The sequence below is a fragment of the Phoca vitulina genome, unplaced genomic scaffold, assembly GCF_004348235.1.
Source record: "Phoca vitulina isolate PV1807 unplaced genomic scaffold, GSC_HSeal_1.0 scaffold18, whole genome shotgun sequence".
Lineage (NCBI taxonomy): Eukaryota > Metazoa > Chordata > Mammalia > Carnivora > Phocidae > Phoca > Phoca vitulina.
Genome location: NW_022589721.1, coordinates 2098584 through 2116257, shown reverse-complemented (window position 1 = coordinate 2116257; position 17674 = coordinate 2098584). Strand labels below are relative to the sequence as shown.

At 35.5% G+C, this 17674-nt stretch overlaps 1 protein-coding gene across 35 annotated transcripts in view; it reads right to left on the bottom strand.

The window, feature by feature from the left end:
- The window catches only part of RIMS2 (regulating synaptic membrane exocytosis 2), a 587808-nt gene that overhangs the window by 462958 nt on the left and 107176 nt on the right, over positions 1-17674 (bottom strand). For all 35 annotated transcript variants that reach the window (XM_032415998.1, XM_032415989.1, XM_032416001.1 and 32 more), the window contains one exon: positions 9357-9567. In XM_032415998.1, coding sequence (XP_032271889.1) covers positions 9357-9567 — 211 coding nt within the window. The remainder of the gene's footprint in view (positions 1-9356; positions 9568-17674) is intronic.

Sequence of the window (17674 nt, the reverse complement as noted above, 5' to 3'; positions counted from 1 at the left end):
ATTGTGTATTCCATTTAAAAAGGGTAGAGGAATTCATTACTATTTCTAACCCTCCTCTCACACAGGGTCTGCATTCCATTTCCTTTGTGCTCCCCTACCTACTGTCTGTTTATGCTGCAGTTTTGGTGATATCCTGAATTTCTTTATCTATTAAACTACCACATAGTCTACTTTTATGATCAGAATTCATTGCAGATGCTATCGTTAATCTTCCCCTTACAAGCTAAGTAAAATCTATTTAACCTGGTGCTCATCTTATCTGCTGATAAGGAGCTCACTTCATTTATTGATGAGGATATTAGGTACTGAGCAGGATTCTTCCCACCAAGTGGTTAGGAGCAAGTAGACAGCAAGTAAATAGCAAGCTTTCAAATGCACATGAGCCAAGCCATTGGTTAACAACATGCCATTAACCAAGCAAACCTATGCACCTGCTGTCTAACAGTAGTCTAAATAGATTTTGTCTTTGCTCTAAAATAAATTTCTAAAACCATCTACCCCTCACACATTTGTAGGATAACATTTAAATTTTAAGTTTCAATAGTTGGAAAGGATGCATTTTCAGATATGTTGTATATTGTAGGTATGTTTTAATTATACTTTTATCAAATCTTGGAGTTGCAGATTTACCTCATTCAATATACGGAAAATGTCTACTATATAACCTATTTGGAAAACCAGGCCACATTGAGAAACCATCAGACAAATACGTCTTTCTCTCAAAGAGTCCAAACTCATTTTTAAATTCAAATAAATGTGGCATGAGGGGTCACAGTAATCACCACACATCAAAGTTCTAATTCTGAAAAAGAGACATGAGGCACCAGAGTCTCACCAGAAGTCTGCTGCCTGAATGAAATAAGGTGCTGCCCCTTTCTATATTTCTTAGAAAAACCTCTAACCACTCTGCCCTCAAGGAACCTCCCTCAGGACAGTACATTCTAGAATTGTCCCTTTGTTTCACGCCCCAGAAATTTTTACATCCTGAAGCAATACATTATATAAAGACTAGATTCACATTAGGTAGGGTTAAGGAGCAGGCTTTTGGTTTGAAGAGTATAAAGGCAATTGTAAAAGTGAGTTAGAAAGAAAATTCCACAAAACAGAAATGTTCTCAGGTAGATCAATTTTAAGAAAAAATGAAAGAATACATATGGAAATTTTTGCCCCTTAAGTTATTCACATTCATCTACTCTTCAGAAAGCCTTCCTTCCATAGCAGGGGGTACACTACCTCACTTTCAAGCCCACTGCCATATACCTCAGAGTATAAAATGCCTATGGAATCATCCAGAGATTCCTGAAGAGAAACAATCCCAAACTGGTAACTCCCATAGTCTTTGTAAGCTTACTAACTCTTCTAGGTAATATTACCCACACTGAATCATGCTCTACAGGTGATGGAGGTGGGGCTGAGCCAGGTGAAAACTATAAAAGATGCCATGTGGGGAGGGAATGAGTTCATGTAAACTTTGGCGAAAATGTTTTTCTTCATGCTCAATTTGCAACATTATTTTGCCTCCTCCCATGATGCTGACATGCATGAAGAAGTATAAAATGTCCTAAGACTCTGCAAGTTAGACTGTTTCTCACAGTCCCTATATTACCCTTACCATTAGGGAGGCTGACATCAATGAGGGTAAATAATTCTTCCTTTTAAATTCAACAACCATTTCAAATAACATTCTCACACATTCTAGGTTATTGAGCCTAAAGGCTTGAAACTGAGGATCCACCTGATGCAGCCACTTCCTTAAGGGTAGTTCTATGAATTATATAATTCTAATAACCTTGCCTGCTACCTATTTCTCAAACTCCTATGAACACAGTTTACTAACATAGTGATGCCCTCAACACTCCTATGTTCTATAAATGTGGGATGGGATAAAAACCAAAGTTTAACACACAGTGTACTAGATACTGTAACATAAGAGAATTAATGGAGCTTCTCAAATCCATTTTAAAAATTATTTAAGCAGTAAATATATTTGGCTATATGAATATACTTTTTAGGTACTTCAAGCAAGTTATCTAGTATTAATTTTAAAATTATAAAATGTCGAACCCAGAAGAGATGTTAGAAATCACAAACTGATGCTTTCATTTTACAGATTTTGAAACAGAAGCACTAAGACATGAAGTGACATGTCAAACAAAAGTCACACAACACCAGGGCAGAAACAAAACTTGGTTCTTTTACTGTCTCAACTTATGCCAACCACTTCCTGGAGAATGTCAAGTGTTTCCTGATATACTGGTATGTAGTAATTCTATGAAATTTAAAAGAAAATTCATATATGATATGCTTGCCTTGGGCATATGGGAACTGATTATATATAACTATATATTATATAACTGATTATATATAGCTATATATTATATAACTATATCACACCAGCACGATAGCTAAAGACTTGCCCGTAATCACAGTGACCTGAAATTTTTTTTAATTTTATTTATTTATTTTAAGTAATCTCTACACCCAATTTGGGGCTTGAATTCACAACCCTGAGATCAAGAGTTGCATGTTCTTCCAACTGAGCCAGCCAGACGCCCTGTGACTTGAAATTTCTAAAAAAGAAAGAACTACCTGAAGGATTGCAGAAATACTCTAATCATTATTTTATCTCTCAGTGAACAATTTAAAAATTAATCATTAAAATCATTCATATAAATGATACTTAATGACATGGTTATACAGTAGAAACGTCTTATTATTTCACTCTTACCATATAATATATTGAACAATGTATGTCAATATATTTTAAGGGACTTGCTTAAGGATCATTTGCTTTTATAACCATTCTAAAGTTATAATTCATTCTGCTTCAAATCTGATCATTTATAGTAAAAAAAAATTACATCTATTACATTTGTAAATTAATACAATTCTGAAAAATGTATATTACTTACTTTTTCAAAATTGGATATCTTTTAAGCACATGGTAATCTATTTTTCCCACCAAAAAGCAAAAGAAAGAAAAAATGCTGCTATGCTTTGAAGCTTAAAATAATCCTCATTGTAAATTACCTTTCATGTCTGTCCTACTAGAATCACCATTCGATGACTACAAAATAATTTCTTCCTTATAAAGTCATTATTTTTAAATCTGAACTAAACATATAGCTTTTATTTACTAAGGGAGTGTCATCTTAAAAGGAAATAAATGAAAGCAACATTTCATAAAAACTTATTATACTGGTACTTCCATATGTCCTGCACTACATTTATTCTTGCTGAATCATAAATATATCTCTAAAGAGTTAATTAATTGTTAAGGATGGCGCCACATGAAAGAGCCTCAAAATTAAACAAAAGGTTCTTTTATCTTGTTCTCATAGGAGATTACTAAAATAATTTTTAAATAGCTTTATAATTAAATTTTAAGCTATAAAATATTTGTATTCTCATTATTCTACTTCATAAAAATTATCTGAACAAATTTCACTGAGCTTAATCCTTTGGGGCTATGATAAATCAAAAAGTGTATTCAGCATCTATTGAGAGCAAAAGCCTTCTTCTATTACACAAGGTAACCAAGCATACATAGGAAGATCCAATTTAAAAAGAGAAATTGAACTCAATACTTTTTCATTTAGAGTATAGACAAGCTTTATACGTATCGTACAAAGGAATGCTTCCTCAAGTAGATATTGAATGAAAATGTAGAAAAACTAATAAAAGAAATCCAAAGTTATGCTCCTTGAGCTAAAATCTAGATTATTTTTTCTTATGTTTCATTCCCCTAATTCTTCCCTCAGATATAAGAAAAAAACATGAGAAAAGTGGAAAGTACTACTTCTGGTTCCTTCTTTCTTCCATAAACTATCCACCAGGCTAATCCACAACATACAGAGTTCTATAGTTGACTACAATAAAACAGACTTTCAAGGGGCATTCCAATTTTTCACTGTATTTAATTTACTGACTAAAACTTGGCTCAGGATAAAGTGACCATACATTAAAAACCAGAAAATATATAATCAAGCAAACTATAATCAGATGTCATTAGAGACTTCTACTTGTAACCTAAGTGGGGTAGCAAGAATAAGATTTCTCCACCTGCCTGGCAAACAAACATAATATGGGAAAAACATATGAAGGAATGGTTTTCAAGACACTGGACATCAGGCAAAAATGTACTGAGATAGCTAAACTATGGGAAACGAACAAGATAAGCTCTACAATTGCCCCCAGCTTACTTCTTTGAGAGACTTTCCAGGCAGCAGAGCAGTACAGAGGAGCTGGAGTTCAGCTTGGTAAATATCCTCAGGTGAAAAGAACAAACTGAGAACAAGCACTCTGAGGAGGCCAACACAGCTGCATTTCATAGGCCAACTTACTAGAGAAGAGAAAACCGCAGAGGGAGAACCCTATAGATCTGCAGGGAGTCCCTTCAAGTATTCAGCTAGTAATGATGAGTGAGCATGCATGTGAAAAAAGTCATCTGAAGGGTTAGAGATAACAGTGGATGTTTCCATCAGCAAAACTAGAAAAATTTTTAATTAACGTCTAATAAACATATATAAAAGTGGTTAAAGTACTCAAGAGAGTCAGGAAAACACATATCATAATGAGAATAATCAATCAAAACCAACCAAAAACTGACAAGATGTTGAAATTAGCAGAAGAGAACATCAAAACAGTTATTAAGAGCATGTATTCTACATGTACAAAAACTTAAGTAGATCATAGAAGATATTTTAAAAAGTTCAAAATTGAAATTCTGAGATGAAAAAATACACTGAATGGTATTAACAGCAGATATGACATTGACAAAAAAAAAATGAGTAAACCCAAAAGCACAGCAATAAAACATACTTAAAATGAAAAGCAAAGAGAAAAATAAAATTTGGTTTAATGAAAATAACATAAGTGAGCTGTAAAACAACTTCAAGCAGCCTAATGTATGGGTAATGGGAGTTCCTGAAGGAAAAGAGAAAAAGAAAAGCCCAATAAAAATATTTGGTATGTGTTGTGGTGAGCGCTGTGTATTATGTAAGACTGATGAATCACAGACCTGTACCCCCGAAACAAATAATACATTATATGTTAATTTAAAAAATTTTTTAAGAAATGACGGACAAAATTTTCCAAAACCCTACAAAAACTATAAACTCACAGATCAAAAAGCTCAAAAAGGCTCCAAACACAAGAAACATGAATAAAAATACACAAAGAAACATCATAATTAAGTTTCACATAACCAGTGATAAAAAGAATTATCTTAAAAGCAATTAGACAGGGGAACCTGGGTGGTGCAGTTGGTTAAGTGTTTAACTCTTGGTTTCGGCTCAGGTCGTGATCTCAGGATAGTGAGATGGAGCCCCACAGTTTGCTCTACACTCAGCGTGAAATCTGCTTAAGACTCCCTCTGCCCCTCCTCTCCACCCCTACCCCACGCTCAATAATAAATAAATAAATCTTTAAAAAAAAAAAAGCATTCAGAAAAAAAGAACCTATTATATAGAGAAGAACAAAGATGAGAATGGTATCACACTTCTAATTGGAAACAGTGAAACAACATCTTTAAAATACTGAAAGAAAGCAACCCTCAACCTAGAATTCTATACCTAGAAAAAAAATCTTTAAAAAAAAAAACAAAATTTTCAGCAGAAAAAGTTTAAAGTATTCATCATCAGCAGACTCACACTACAATAAATATTGAAGGAAATATTTCAGGCAAATAAAATACGATACCATACAGAAATACAGAATTCTGAAAAGAAATGAATAGTACCAGAAATGATAATGATGACAGTGAATATATAATACTTCTTTTATTATTTAAAACTCCTTAAAAGATAAACTTTTTAAACAAAAAAGAATAACAGTGTATTGTCAGGTTATAAGACAAGTAAAAGTAAAATACATCACACCATAACATAAAGTCCAAAAGAGTAGAAATGGAAACACACTATTAGAAGGTTCTTATATTATACTATACGTAAAATAGTATAATATCGGTTAAGTCTGATGATGATAATTTAAAGATGTATACCACAGATCCTGAAGCAATTAATAAAATGACAAAACAAAGAACCAACAAAGCTATAAAATAGAGTCACAAAGCTAATAAGGTAACAAAGGAGATAACCTGAATCATAAAAAGTGCTTGACTCATTCAAAGGAGACTTAAAAAAAAAAAAATCAGATGGTACAAGTAGAAAAAAAGGAAAATGATATAACCAAAGTAACCATATCAAATATTATATTAAATGTAAATTATCTAAGACCCCAATTAAAAGGTAGAGATTATCAGGTTGAATAAGAAAGCAAGGCCCAATTATATGCTGCCTATAAGAAAAATACTTTAAATATGAAGACACAAATTAGTCTAAAGTAAAAGAGAAAAATGAAAACCATGTTAATACTATCTATTAAAGAAAGTTAGAGTAGCTTTATTAAGATTAGACAAAGTGGATTTCAGAGCAAAGAATATTACCAGGAATAAAGGAAGCCATTTTATGATTATAAGTGATCAATTTATTAATAGGAACTGAATAATTCTAAATGTTTATGCATTTAAAAACAGAACTTAATAAAATACTAAAACAAAAACAAAAATACATAGAACTGCAAAAGGAAACAGACTAATTCAAGTATAGTTGTATATTTCAATATCCTTCTCTTAAATAATTGATAAAATAAATAAGCAAAAGATCAAAAAGGATATACTAGACTTGAATAACTCTATTAACCAACTTGACTTAAAGGACATTTAAAAACACTCCACCAAAAAATTAAAGAAGGAGCACCTGGGTGGCTCAGATCGTTAAGCATCTGCCTTTGGCTCAGGTCATGATCTCCAGGTCCTGGGATTGAGCCCCGAGTCAGGCTCCCAGCTCAGTGGGGAGTCTGCTTCTCTCTCTCCCTTTGCCTCTCCCCCCTGCTTGTGCTGTCTTTGTCTCTCTCTCTCTCTCCTTCAAATGAATAAATAAAATCTTAAAAAAAAATTAAAGAATATATATCCTTTTCAAGTACACACAGACATTTAACAAAATAAACCATGTACTAATCATAAAATAAGTATGAATACATTTCAAAGGATTCAAGGTATTCAAAGTATGTCTGGGACCACAACAGAATTAAATTAAAAATCATTACCATAAAGATCTCTGGAAACTCCCTAAATATGTGGAAAATAAACAACATACTTCTAAATTATTCATGCATCAAAGAAGAAAAGGAAAACCTGAAAGTATTTTAAACTGAATGAAAATGAAAGACAACATATCAGAATTTGGGGGATGTCACCAAAGAAGTACTTAGGGGAAACTGACAGCATGTAATGCCTATATTAGAAAAGAAGAGACATCTCAAAGCAAAGACCTCAGCTCCCACCTTAAGGAACCAGAAAAAGAGAAAATTAAACCCCAAATCAGCAGAATTAAAGAAATAATAAAGATCAAAGATGAAATCAACAACAGAAAACCAATGAAACAAAAAACTCATTATTTGGGAAGATCATTAAAATTGATATATTTCTAGCCAAATTAAGCAGGAAAAAAGAGAGAAGATGCAAATTACCAATATCAGAAATGAAAAAGGTAGCATCACTACAGAATCTACAGGTATTAAAGAATAATAGTGGAATTCTGTGAATAGGTTTATGCCAATAAATTTGACAAATTATGAGGATCTGGAGAAATTCCTTGAAAAACACCAAAGCTCATTCAAGAAAAAAATAAATGACTTGAACAATTCTATACCTATTAAAAGAAATTGAAACTGTACTTTACAACCTTCCCAAAAATTAAACAGCATGCCCAGATGGCTTCCCTGGTAAAATCTACAAAACATTAAAGGATAAATAATACCAATCCTACAGAAACTTTTCTAAAACACTGAAGAGAGGGAAATACTTCCCAACTTATTTTATCAGGCCAGCATTACTGTGATACCAAAATCAAAGAAACACATTTCAAGAAAAGAAAACTACAGACACTAACACTCATGAAGCAAAAGTTATAAACAAAACTTTAATAAATCAAACTCATTATTACATAAAAGGGTTAATCCATCTTAAGCAAATGGGATGTGTCCAGGGGAATATAGTTGGTTTAGCATTTCAAAATCAACCAATGTAGTTCATTACTACATTAACAAGCAAAGAAAAAACATGATTAATTTCAATAGATGGAGGGAAAGCATTTGACAATTTCCATCACATATTCCTGATGTAAAAACAAACAAATAAACCAAAAAAACTCTCAGCAAATTAGGAATAGATAGCATCTATGAAAAGCTGACAGCTAATATAATATCTAATAGAGAAAGACTGAATGCTTCCTCCCTAAGATCAAGAACAAAACAGGGATGTGTGCTCTCACCATTTCTATTCAGAACTGTGCTGGAGTTTCTAGCCAATGTAACTAGTCGAGGAAAAGAAAAATAATCAGGTAAACCAGGGGGAAAGACTAGGGGTAAAAAATGGGAAATTATTTATTCTGGGCAAAACAAAACAATGAGAAACAGGAAACGGTGAGAAAATGGAGACATGAAATCACACAGGAGAATAAATCCCCATAATTATGTCTAAGTAATGTATGTACAAACATCAGCTTCCTATTTTAAAGCTGCTTAAGTAAAGAATTAAGTGATGAAATTCTAGGGAGGAAATAAATGCAAATTCTAAAGAACTTACTGAGAAAAACATAATAACTATTTTTGCTTATTTCAGCAAAGCATTCCTTGGGCAGCATTAACATATTCCCTAAAGTGGATGGATAAACTACAAAAATCTAGTATAAAACATTTCCTTAACATTTCTTTAAATTCCATAGTCTAATGTTTATTTCATCAATGTTAAAACAAAAATAAAGGGTAATGTAGCTTCAAAAGCTTCAAAAGCTATAAAATTATAAAACACAGACTCTATAAGCTGGGAAGAGCCTCTTTGAAAGGAAAGAAAACAGGGATCAAAGGACAAGTAGGTCTACAAAGTTATAAAATTATGTATAGTAATGGAAAAAGCAGTGTCACTGCTCTAACATTAATCAGTTGTGTGACTTTAAGAATGACCTTAATTCTCCCTGAATCTGAGTTTTCTGCATCTGTGAAATAAAGGAGTTAGACCAATTGATCTCTAAATTATCTTCATCATCTTTGAAAGTTTAAGATCCCATGATTCTAAACAAAATCATTAGCTAAAGGACATAAACAATGAGACAAATCTCTTTAACTGAAAGGAAAAATTAAAAATTTCTTATCTAAAATGAGGACACTGTAGGTTTTTTTGTTCATTGGTTAACCTGAATATCAATTTCAATTGTCTGCTTTATTTTATTCACAATTAGCTTAACTGTATTATAAGCTTAATTATAATTGAATTATGTGCAGTTTTCATTCTGTACCTTGTTTGAACGTAATGACACTCGACCTCCACAACGAGCACAGAACTTTGTTTGGCAATATGAACAGTTATGGCCACATCCATCAGCAAATTTTGTTTTGTGGCAAATACCACAGGTTGGGGCATCACCCTTCTGTTCTTGCTGCTGTTGTGATTCTTCTCCTATCTTCTTCACCTGCTCCTTGTACATTTCAAACTGCTGATGAAGTTTTCTGCAGAGAAAACAGATAAGAAAAATTTGATTTCCTGATGGTCTCAAAAAAATAATAATTACAACAATCTATACACAATTTTATATCCAAAAAATTCATAAAATGAGAATAAAGAATAAAAATTTAATTTTCTGATTATAGAATAACATCCTACATGGCACATCACAAGAGTGTTGCAACTAGTTCTGCCCTCTGATATACATGGTAATTTAAGGGCCAATTAATACATGTTAATAGAGATATCTCTTTGAGTTATAATTATAAAATTTCTATCTACCATTTGTAACATATTTCAATAATATGCCCTAAAATATTTAAAATATTATTTTTCAAAGGTTTAGCTTCAGAAATAGACTGAGCTGATTTGACTTACACAGTACAGCCAAAATCTATGAACTTCAAATCACTGAGACAACTCTCAATTGGAGTGATCTTAAGAATCCAAACAGAGGGGAAAACACTGGATGAGTGCTTTCACTAATTGTTTAAATCTGTTCAACAGTCTGGATATTAGTTGGCTTTAAAAACACTGTGAAATATTAGGAGCCTAGCAAATAAGGCTGTACAAATAAAAGTAAGGCCAATTTTTATCTTAAAAACAAACCAAAAAAATGAGAAAAAAGTTGCCTAGAAAGAGGTATTATTTACTCTTTAAAAATAAATACTGATAAAATTTTTCACTCCCATTATCTTCATAAAGGAAATTTAAAAATGTTTTAAAACTATAATTAACTCTGCTTAGGACTTACAAAACTGTAAATAATGTCACTCCCAACCTAAAAATGATAAAAGGCTAACTAATCTACAAAATCATAACTTTTCTTGAGCCCATCAGAGAGTTGAGGATATAAGGCAAACAAATAATAATCTGAACTCCAAAGAACAGCAAGCCCCTCCAAAGAGAAACGAAATACACTGTTTCACCATTGGCAGGGCAGAAGAGAAGGAGAAAGAGGGGCCACCATTCAAGCAGGTAAGAGGAAATCAGTTAAAATTTTAACAAATTATAAAAGGCCAAGTGTGGGCTAACATGACAGTTTGGAATAGCTAGAGGCCCAGGCGCAAGGAAAGTTCACATTCACTCACAAGCACTTTTCTGCAGGCCTCTACTGGTTACTTATGAGGAAGATAGGGAGCAGGGCATAAGAACAACTCTTTGGGGTACACATGTGTAGGTGTAAAAGAGTTAACTAGTGGTTGCTGGGGTACAGGCACATTTCCCAGACTATCTCTCCTAAAAATGCCAAAGCTATAAACCATAGGGAGAAGAAGGAAACTCTGTCATCCCCAGGGCAAAGGCAAAGATCCACTGCAGCTAGGGAAAGGTTAAATGGAAAAAAAACCTCTACCCATGAAAGAGGGACAGGAAACCATCTTCAGCCAACATCCTTAGCTCAAATCAAAGGCCTTTCATAACTAGGGAAGGGATGGAAATTCCCGTTCCAAACCTATCAGAGATACAAGGCAGATTTACTTCTATGGGAAGAAGGGCCTAAGAACTCTGAGCAAACCTCATCCATAAGGCCCAGATGGACAGGTCCTGTCAAAGATGAAGGGCAGGAAAACAACAAAACACCCTTGCCCCTGCCACAAATCTAGAATCAAGAAATAAGCATCAATAGACTACTGCTGGGGAAGGGGCAAGAGCATATGGAGAGATGCCCCCTGTGGAGTAAGTAAATGGAAATGGCTGAAGGGGTAGCAAAACACTGGAAAAAACTTCTGATACTCCTGCATCCATCCTAAATACAATGCAGCAGTAGCCCACTGGAGGAATCTGGAGGAATTTGAAGACTGTGATGCACTAAAGCTAATGATGGCAAAAACAAAATCCAAACCTATCTGAACTTCTGACCTGACGATAATTTAATTTCCAACACTAACATTCCGACAGAAAAGGCATGCCCACTTTAAGGCATAAATACAATTCAAAGCCACCATACTCAGGGGAAAATAGCAAGGAATAAAGAACCCATTGTCGAGAGATAAAATAATTAACATAATTAGATTCAGAGATGACAAGGATAATGGAATTATCAGAATTATCAGACTGACTTGAAAATGATTATAATTATTAAGGTAAAAGATTTATAGAAAAAGAGGGATAACAGGCATGAACAGATGGGGTACCAAAGCAGAAAGATGGGAAGTGTAAGAGTCATCTGAAAATGCTGGAAATAGAAAACATGACATCAGAGATGAAGAATTTCTTTGATGGGCTAATGGATATGCTTGAAAGAACTAAGGAAAATATTAGTAAACTTGAAATAAATCAATAAAAAATATCCAAACAAACAAAAAAGAATTGGAGAAGGAAAGAAAAAAACAAACAGAGCACCCAAGAGCTAAATTGATCTAACATGTGAAATCGGAGTCTCAAAAGGAGAAAACAGAACAGAGGAAATATTTGAAGGTATAATGGCCATGAACTTTCCAAAATTAATGAAAGCCACCAAATCACAGACACATAAACCTCAAAGAAGCCTTTGTAGAACAAACACCAAATACACACACCCTAGACTCATTATAGTCAAACTGCTAAAAACCAAAGAAAACTATGAAAGCAGCCAGAGAAAATGACACATTATATGTACAGAACCAATGATAAAAGTTACAGAAGATCATCTTTCAGAAACCATGGAAGCTAGAAGACTTTGGAGTAATAGCTATATATAGTACTGACGGAAAAAAATCTGTCAACCCAAGATCCCATATGCAGTGAAATTATGCTTCAAAAAATAAAGGCGGGGGGAGGAGCAAGATGGCAGAGAAGTAGGAGACCTAAATTTCGTCTGGTCCCAGGAATTCAGCTGGATAGGGATCAAACCATTCTGAACACCTACGAACTCAACAGGAGATTGAAGAAAAGAATAGCAACAACTCTCTGAACAGAAAAGCGACCACTTTCTGGAAGGTAGGACGTGAAGAGAAGTGAATCTGAGGTGATATTCGGGAGGATAGACGGCAGGGGAGGGGGCCTCCATTGGCTGCTTCTGGCAAGTGATAGAGCAGCAGAGCACAAAATCGGAAGTTTTAGAAGTCTGCTCTACTGAGGGACGTTGCTCCAGTGGCTAAGCGGGGGGTGGAACCCTCATGGGACAGTGTGGTCTCAGGACCCTCGGGGTCACAGAAAGACTGGGGGTGCCTGAGTGCGGCAGAGCTCCCAGGTATCAGAGTGGGGAAGCCGGCTGCAGAGATGAGCCAAGGAGTGGGCTCTCAGCTCGGGGTTGCCATAAACCGTGATCCACGGTACAGCTGGGCCACTGCTCTTCCAGCAGAGACCCAACAACTGGCAGATCCGGGGAGACTCCCCTTCCTCCCCCCGGGGAGGAGCGGCATGGGAGCGCACCGCAGGGATCTGCTGGGTTTGGAGACTCCACACAGGGTTGTGTGCCAGAGATAGAAACGCTCGGTCACAGGCTGGGTGAGCATGGAGTGTGGCTGGAGACCGGGGAGACGGGAGTGACTGACTGCTTTTCTCTGGGGGCTCACTGAGGAGTGGGGCCCCAAGTTCTCGGCTCCTCCGGGGTGGAAATTGGGAGGCTGCCATTTTCACCCCACAACGGGGGGGGGGGGCAATTCCACCTCTGGTAAAGACACTTGAGAACTATGGCAACAGGCCCCTCCCCCAGAAGATCAGCAGGAACAGCCAGCCAAGGCCAAGTTTACCGATCAATGAGAACAGCAGAACGCCAGTGCTAGGGGAATACAGCACATAGAATTCATGGCTTTTTTCCCCCTGATTCTTTAGTCTTTTAAAGGTAATTTTTTTAATTTTCTTTTTGTTCTTTTTATTTCTTTTTTTTTTTTAATTTTTCTTTTTCCCTTTTTTAACCAACATCTTAATCCCTTTTTTAAAATCTTTTTTATTTTTTATTTTATTATAAAATATTTTATTATTTATTTTATTATAAATAAAATCTTTTTTATTTTTCATTTTTAGAGTCATATTCTATCCCTTCATAGTAGTTAACCTTATTTTTGGTATATATATATAAGTTGTTCTCTCTTTAAAATTTTGGGATACAGTTTATTCTAACAGACCAAAATATACCCTAAATCTGTAGTGTATGGCTTTGTTCTAGTCTCCTGCCTGATCACATTCTCTCCCTTTTTTCTTCTTTTAATTTCTCTTTTCTTTTTTCAACCAACATCTTATTAATTCCTTTCATAGAATCTTTTGGCTCTAACTGCTAGGATAAATGAAGCAGAAGACAGAATTAGTGATATAAAAGACCAAATGATGGAAAATAAAGAAGCTGAGAAAAAGAGAGATAAACAACTACCGGATCATGAGGGCAGAATTCAAGAGATAAGCAATACCATAAGACAAAAAACATTAGAATAATTGGGATCCCAGAAGAAGAAGAAAGAGAGAGAGGGGCAGAAGGTATATTGGAGCAAATTATAGCAGAGAACTTCCCTAATTTGGGGAAGGAAACAGGCATCAAAATCCAGGAGGCACAGAGAAACCCCTCTCAAAATCAATAAAAATAGGTCAACACCCCGACATCTAATAGTAAAACTTACGAGTCTCAGAGACAAAGAGAAAATCCTGAAAGCAGCTCAGGAGAAGAGATCTGTAACCTACAATGGTAGAAACATTAGATTGGCAACAGACCTATCCACAGAGACCTGGCAGGCCAGAAAGGACTGGCATGATATATTCAGAGCGCTAAATGAGAAAAATGTGCAGCCAAGAATACTATATCCAGCTAGGCTGTCATTGAAAATAGAAGGAGAGATAAAAAGCTTCCAGGACAAACAAAAACTAAAGGAATTTGCAAACATGAAACCAGCCCTACAAGAAATACTGAAAGGGGTCCTCTAAGCAAAGAGAGAGCCTAAAAGCAACATAGACCAGAAAGGAACAGAGACAATATACAGTAACAGTCACCTTACAGGCAATACAATGGCACTAAATTCATATCTTTCAATAGTTACCCTGAATGTAAATGGGCTAAACGCCCCAATCAAAAGACACAGTCTATCAGATTGGATTAAAAAACAAGACCCATCGATATGCTGTCTGCAAGAGACTCATTTTAGACCCAAAGACACCCCAGATTGAAAGTGAGGGGGTGGAAAACCATTTACCATGCTAATGGACACCAAAAGAAAGCTAGCGTGGCAATCCTTATCTCAGACAAATTAGATTTTAAACCAAAGACTGTAATAAGAGATGAGGAAGGACACTATATCCTATTTAAAGGGTCTATCCAACAAGAAGATCTAACAATTGTAAATATCTATGCCCCTAACATGGGAGAAGCCAATTATATAAGGCAATTAATAACAAAAGCAAAGAAACACATTGACAACAATACAATAATAGTGGGGGACTTTAACACCCCCCTCACTGAAATGGACAGATCATCTAAGCAAAAGATCAACAAGGAAATAAAGACTTTAAATGACACACTGGACCAAACAGACTTCACAGATATATTCAGAACATTCCATACCAATGCAACAGAATACACATTCTTCTCTAGTGCCCATGGAACATTCTCCAGAATAGATCACATCCTAGGTCACAAATCAGGTCTCAACCGGTACCAAAAGATTGGGATCATTCCCTGCATATTTTCAGACCACAATGCTTTGAAACTAGAACTCAATCACAAGAGGAAAGTTGGAAAGAACTCAAATACATGGAGGCTAAAGAGCATCCTACTAAAGAATGAATGGGTCGGGCGCCTGGGTGGCTCAGTCGTTAAACATCTGCTTTCGGCTCAGGTCATGATCTCAGGGTCCTGGGATCGAGTCCTGCATTGGGCTCCCTGCTCCGCAGGAAGCCTGCTTCTCCTTCTCCCACTCCCCCTGCTTGTGTTCCTGCTCTCACTGTGTCTCTCTCTGTCAAATAAATAAATAAAATCTTTAAAAAAAAAAAAAAAGAATGAATGGGTCAACCAGGAAATTAAAGAAGAATTTTAAAAATTCATGGAAACAAATGAAAATGAAAACACAACTGTGCAAAACCTTTGGGATGCAGCAAAGGTGGTCCTAAGAGGAAAGTATATAGCAATACAAGCCTTTCTCAAGAAACAAGAAAGGTCTCAAGTACACAACATAACCCTACAACTAAAGGAGCTGGAGAAAGAACAGCAAAGAAAGCCTAAACCCAGCAAGAGAAGAGAAATAATAAAGATCAGAGCAGAAGTCAATGAAATAGAAACCAAAAGAACAGTAGAACAGCTCAGATCAACGAAACTAGGAGCTGGTTCTTTGAAAGAATTAAGATTGATAAACCCCTGGCCAGACTTATCAAAAAGAAAAGAGAAATGACCCAAATAAATAAAATCATGAATGAAAGAGGAGAGATCACAACCAACACCAAAGAAATACAAACAATTATAAGAACGTATTATGTGCAACTATATGTCAGCAAATTAGATAATCTGGAAGAAATGGATGCATTCCTAGAGATGTATCAACTACCAAAACTGAACCAGGAAGAAATAGAAAACCTGAACAGACCTATAACCACTAAGGAGATTGAAGCAGTAATCAAAAGTCTCCCAAGACACAAGAGCCCAGTGCCAGATGGCTTCCCAGGGGAATTCTACCAAACATTTAAAGAAGAATTAATACCTATTCTTCTGAAACTGTTTCAAAAAATAGAAATGGAAGGAAAACTTCCAAGCTCATTTTATGAGGCTCCACCATTACCTTGATCCCAAAACCAGACAAAGACCCCATCAAAAAGGAGAATTACAGACCAATATCCCTGATGAACATGGAGCAAAAATTCTCACCAAAATACTAGTCAATAGGATCCAACAGTACATTAAAAGGATTTTTCACCACAACCAAGTGGGATTTATTCCTGGGCTGCAAGGTTGGTTCAACATCTGCAAATCAATCAATGTGATACAATTCATTAATAAAAGAACAAGAAGCATATGATCCTCTCAATAGATGCAGAAAAAGCATTTGACAAAGTACAGCATCCTTTCTTGATCAAAACTCTTCAGAGTATAGGGATAGAGGGTACATACCTCAATATCATAAAAGCCACCTATGAAAAACCCACAGCGAATATCATTCTCAATGGGGAAAAACTGAGAGCTTTCCCCCTAAGGTCAGGAACAGGGCAGGGATGTCCACTATCACCACTGCTATTCAACATAGTATTAGAAGTCCTAGCCACAGCAATTAGACAACAAAAAGAAATAAAAGGCATCCGAATCGGCAAAGAAGAAGTCAAACTTTCACTCTTTGCAGATGATATGATACTTTATGTGGAAAACCCAAAAGACTCCACCCCAAAACTGCTAGAACTCATACAGGAATTCAGTAAAGTGGCAGGATATAAAATCAATGCACAGAAATCAGTGGCATTCCTATACACCAACAACAAGACAGAAGAAAGAGAAATTAACGAGTTGATCCCATTTACAATTGCACCCAAAACCATAAGATACCTAGGAATAAATCTAACCAAAGAGGCAAAGGATCTGTACTCAGAAAACTATAAAATATTCATGAAAGAAATTGAGGAAGACACAAAGAAATGGAAAAACGTTCCATGCTCATGGATTGGAAGAACAAATATTGTGAAGATGTCAATGCTACCTAGAGCAATCTACACATTCAATGCAATCCCTATCAAAATACCATCCACTTTTTTCAAAGAAATGGAACAAATAATCCTAAAATTTGTATGGAACCAGAAAAGACCCCGAATAGCCAGAGAAATGTTGAAAAAGAAAAGCAAAGCTGGTGGCATCACAATTCCGGACTTCAAGCTCTATTACAAAGCTGTAATCATCAAGACAGTATGGTACTGGCACAAAAACAGACATATAGATCAATGGAACAGAAGAGAGAGCCCAGAAATGGACCCTCAATTCCATGGTCAACTAATCTTCGACAAAGCAGGAAAGACTGTCCAATGGAAAAAAGACAGTCTCTTCAACAAACAGTGTTGGGAGAATTGGACGGCAACATGCAGAAGAATGAAACTGGACCATTTCCTTACACCACACACAAAAATAGACTCAAAATGGTTGAAAGACCTAAATGTGAGACAGGAGTCCATCAAAATCCTAAAGGAGAACACAGGCAGCAACCTCTTCGACCTCTGCCGCAGCAACTTCTTCCT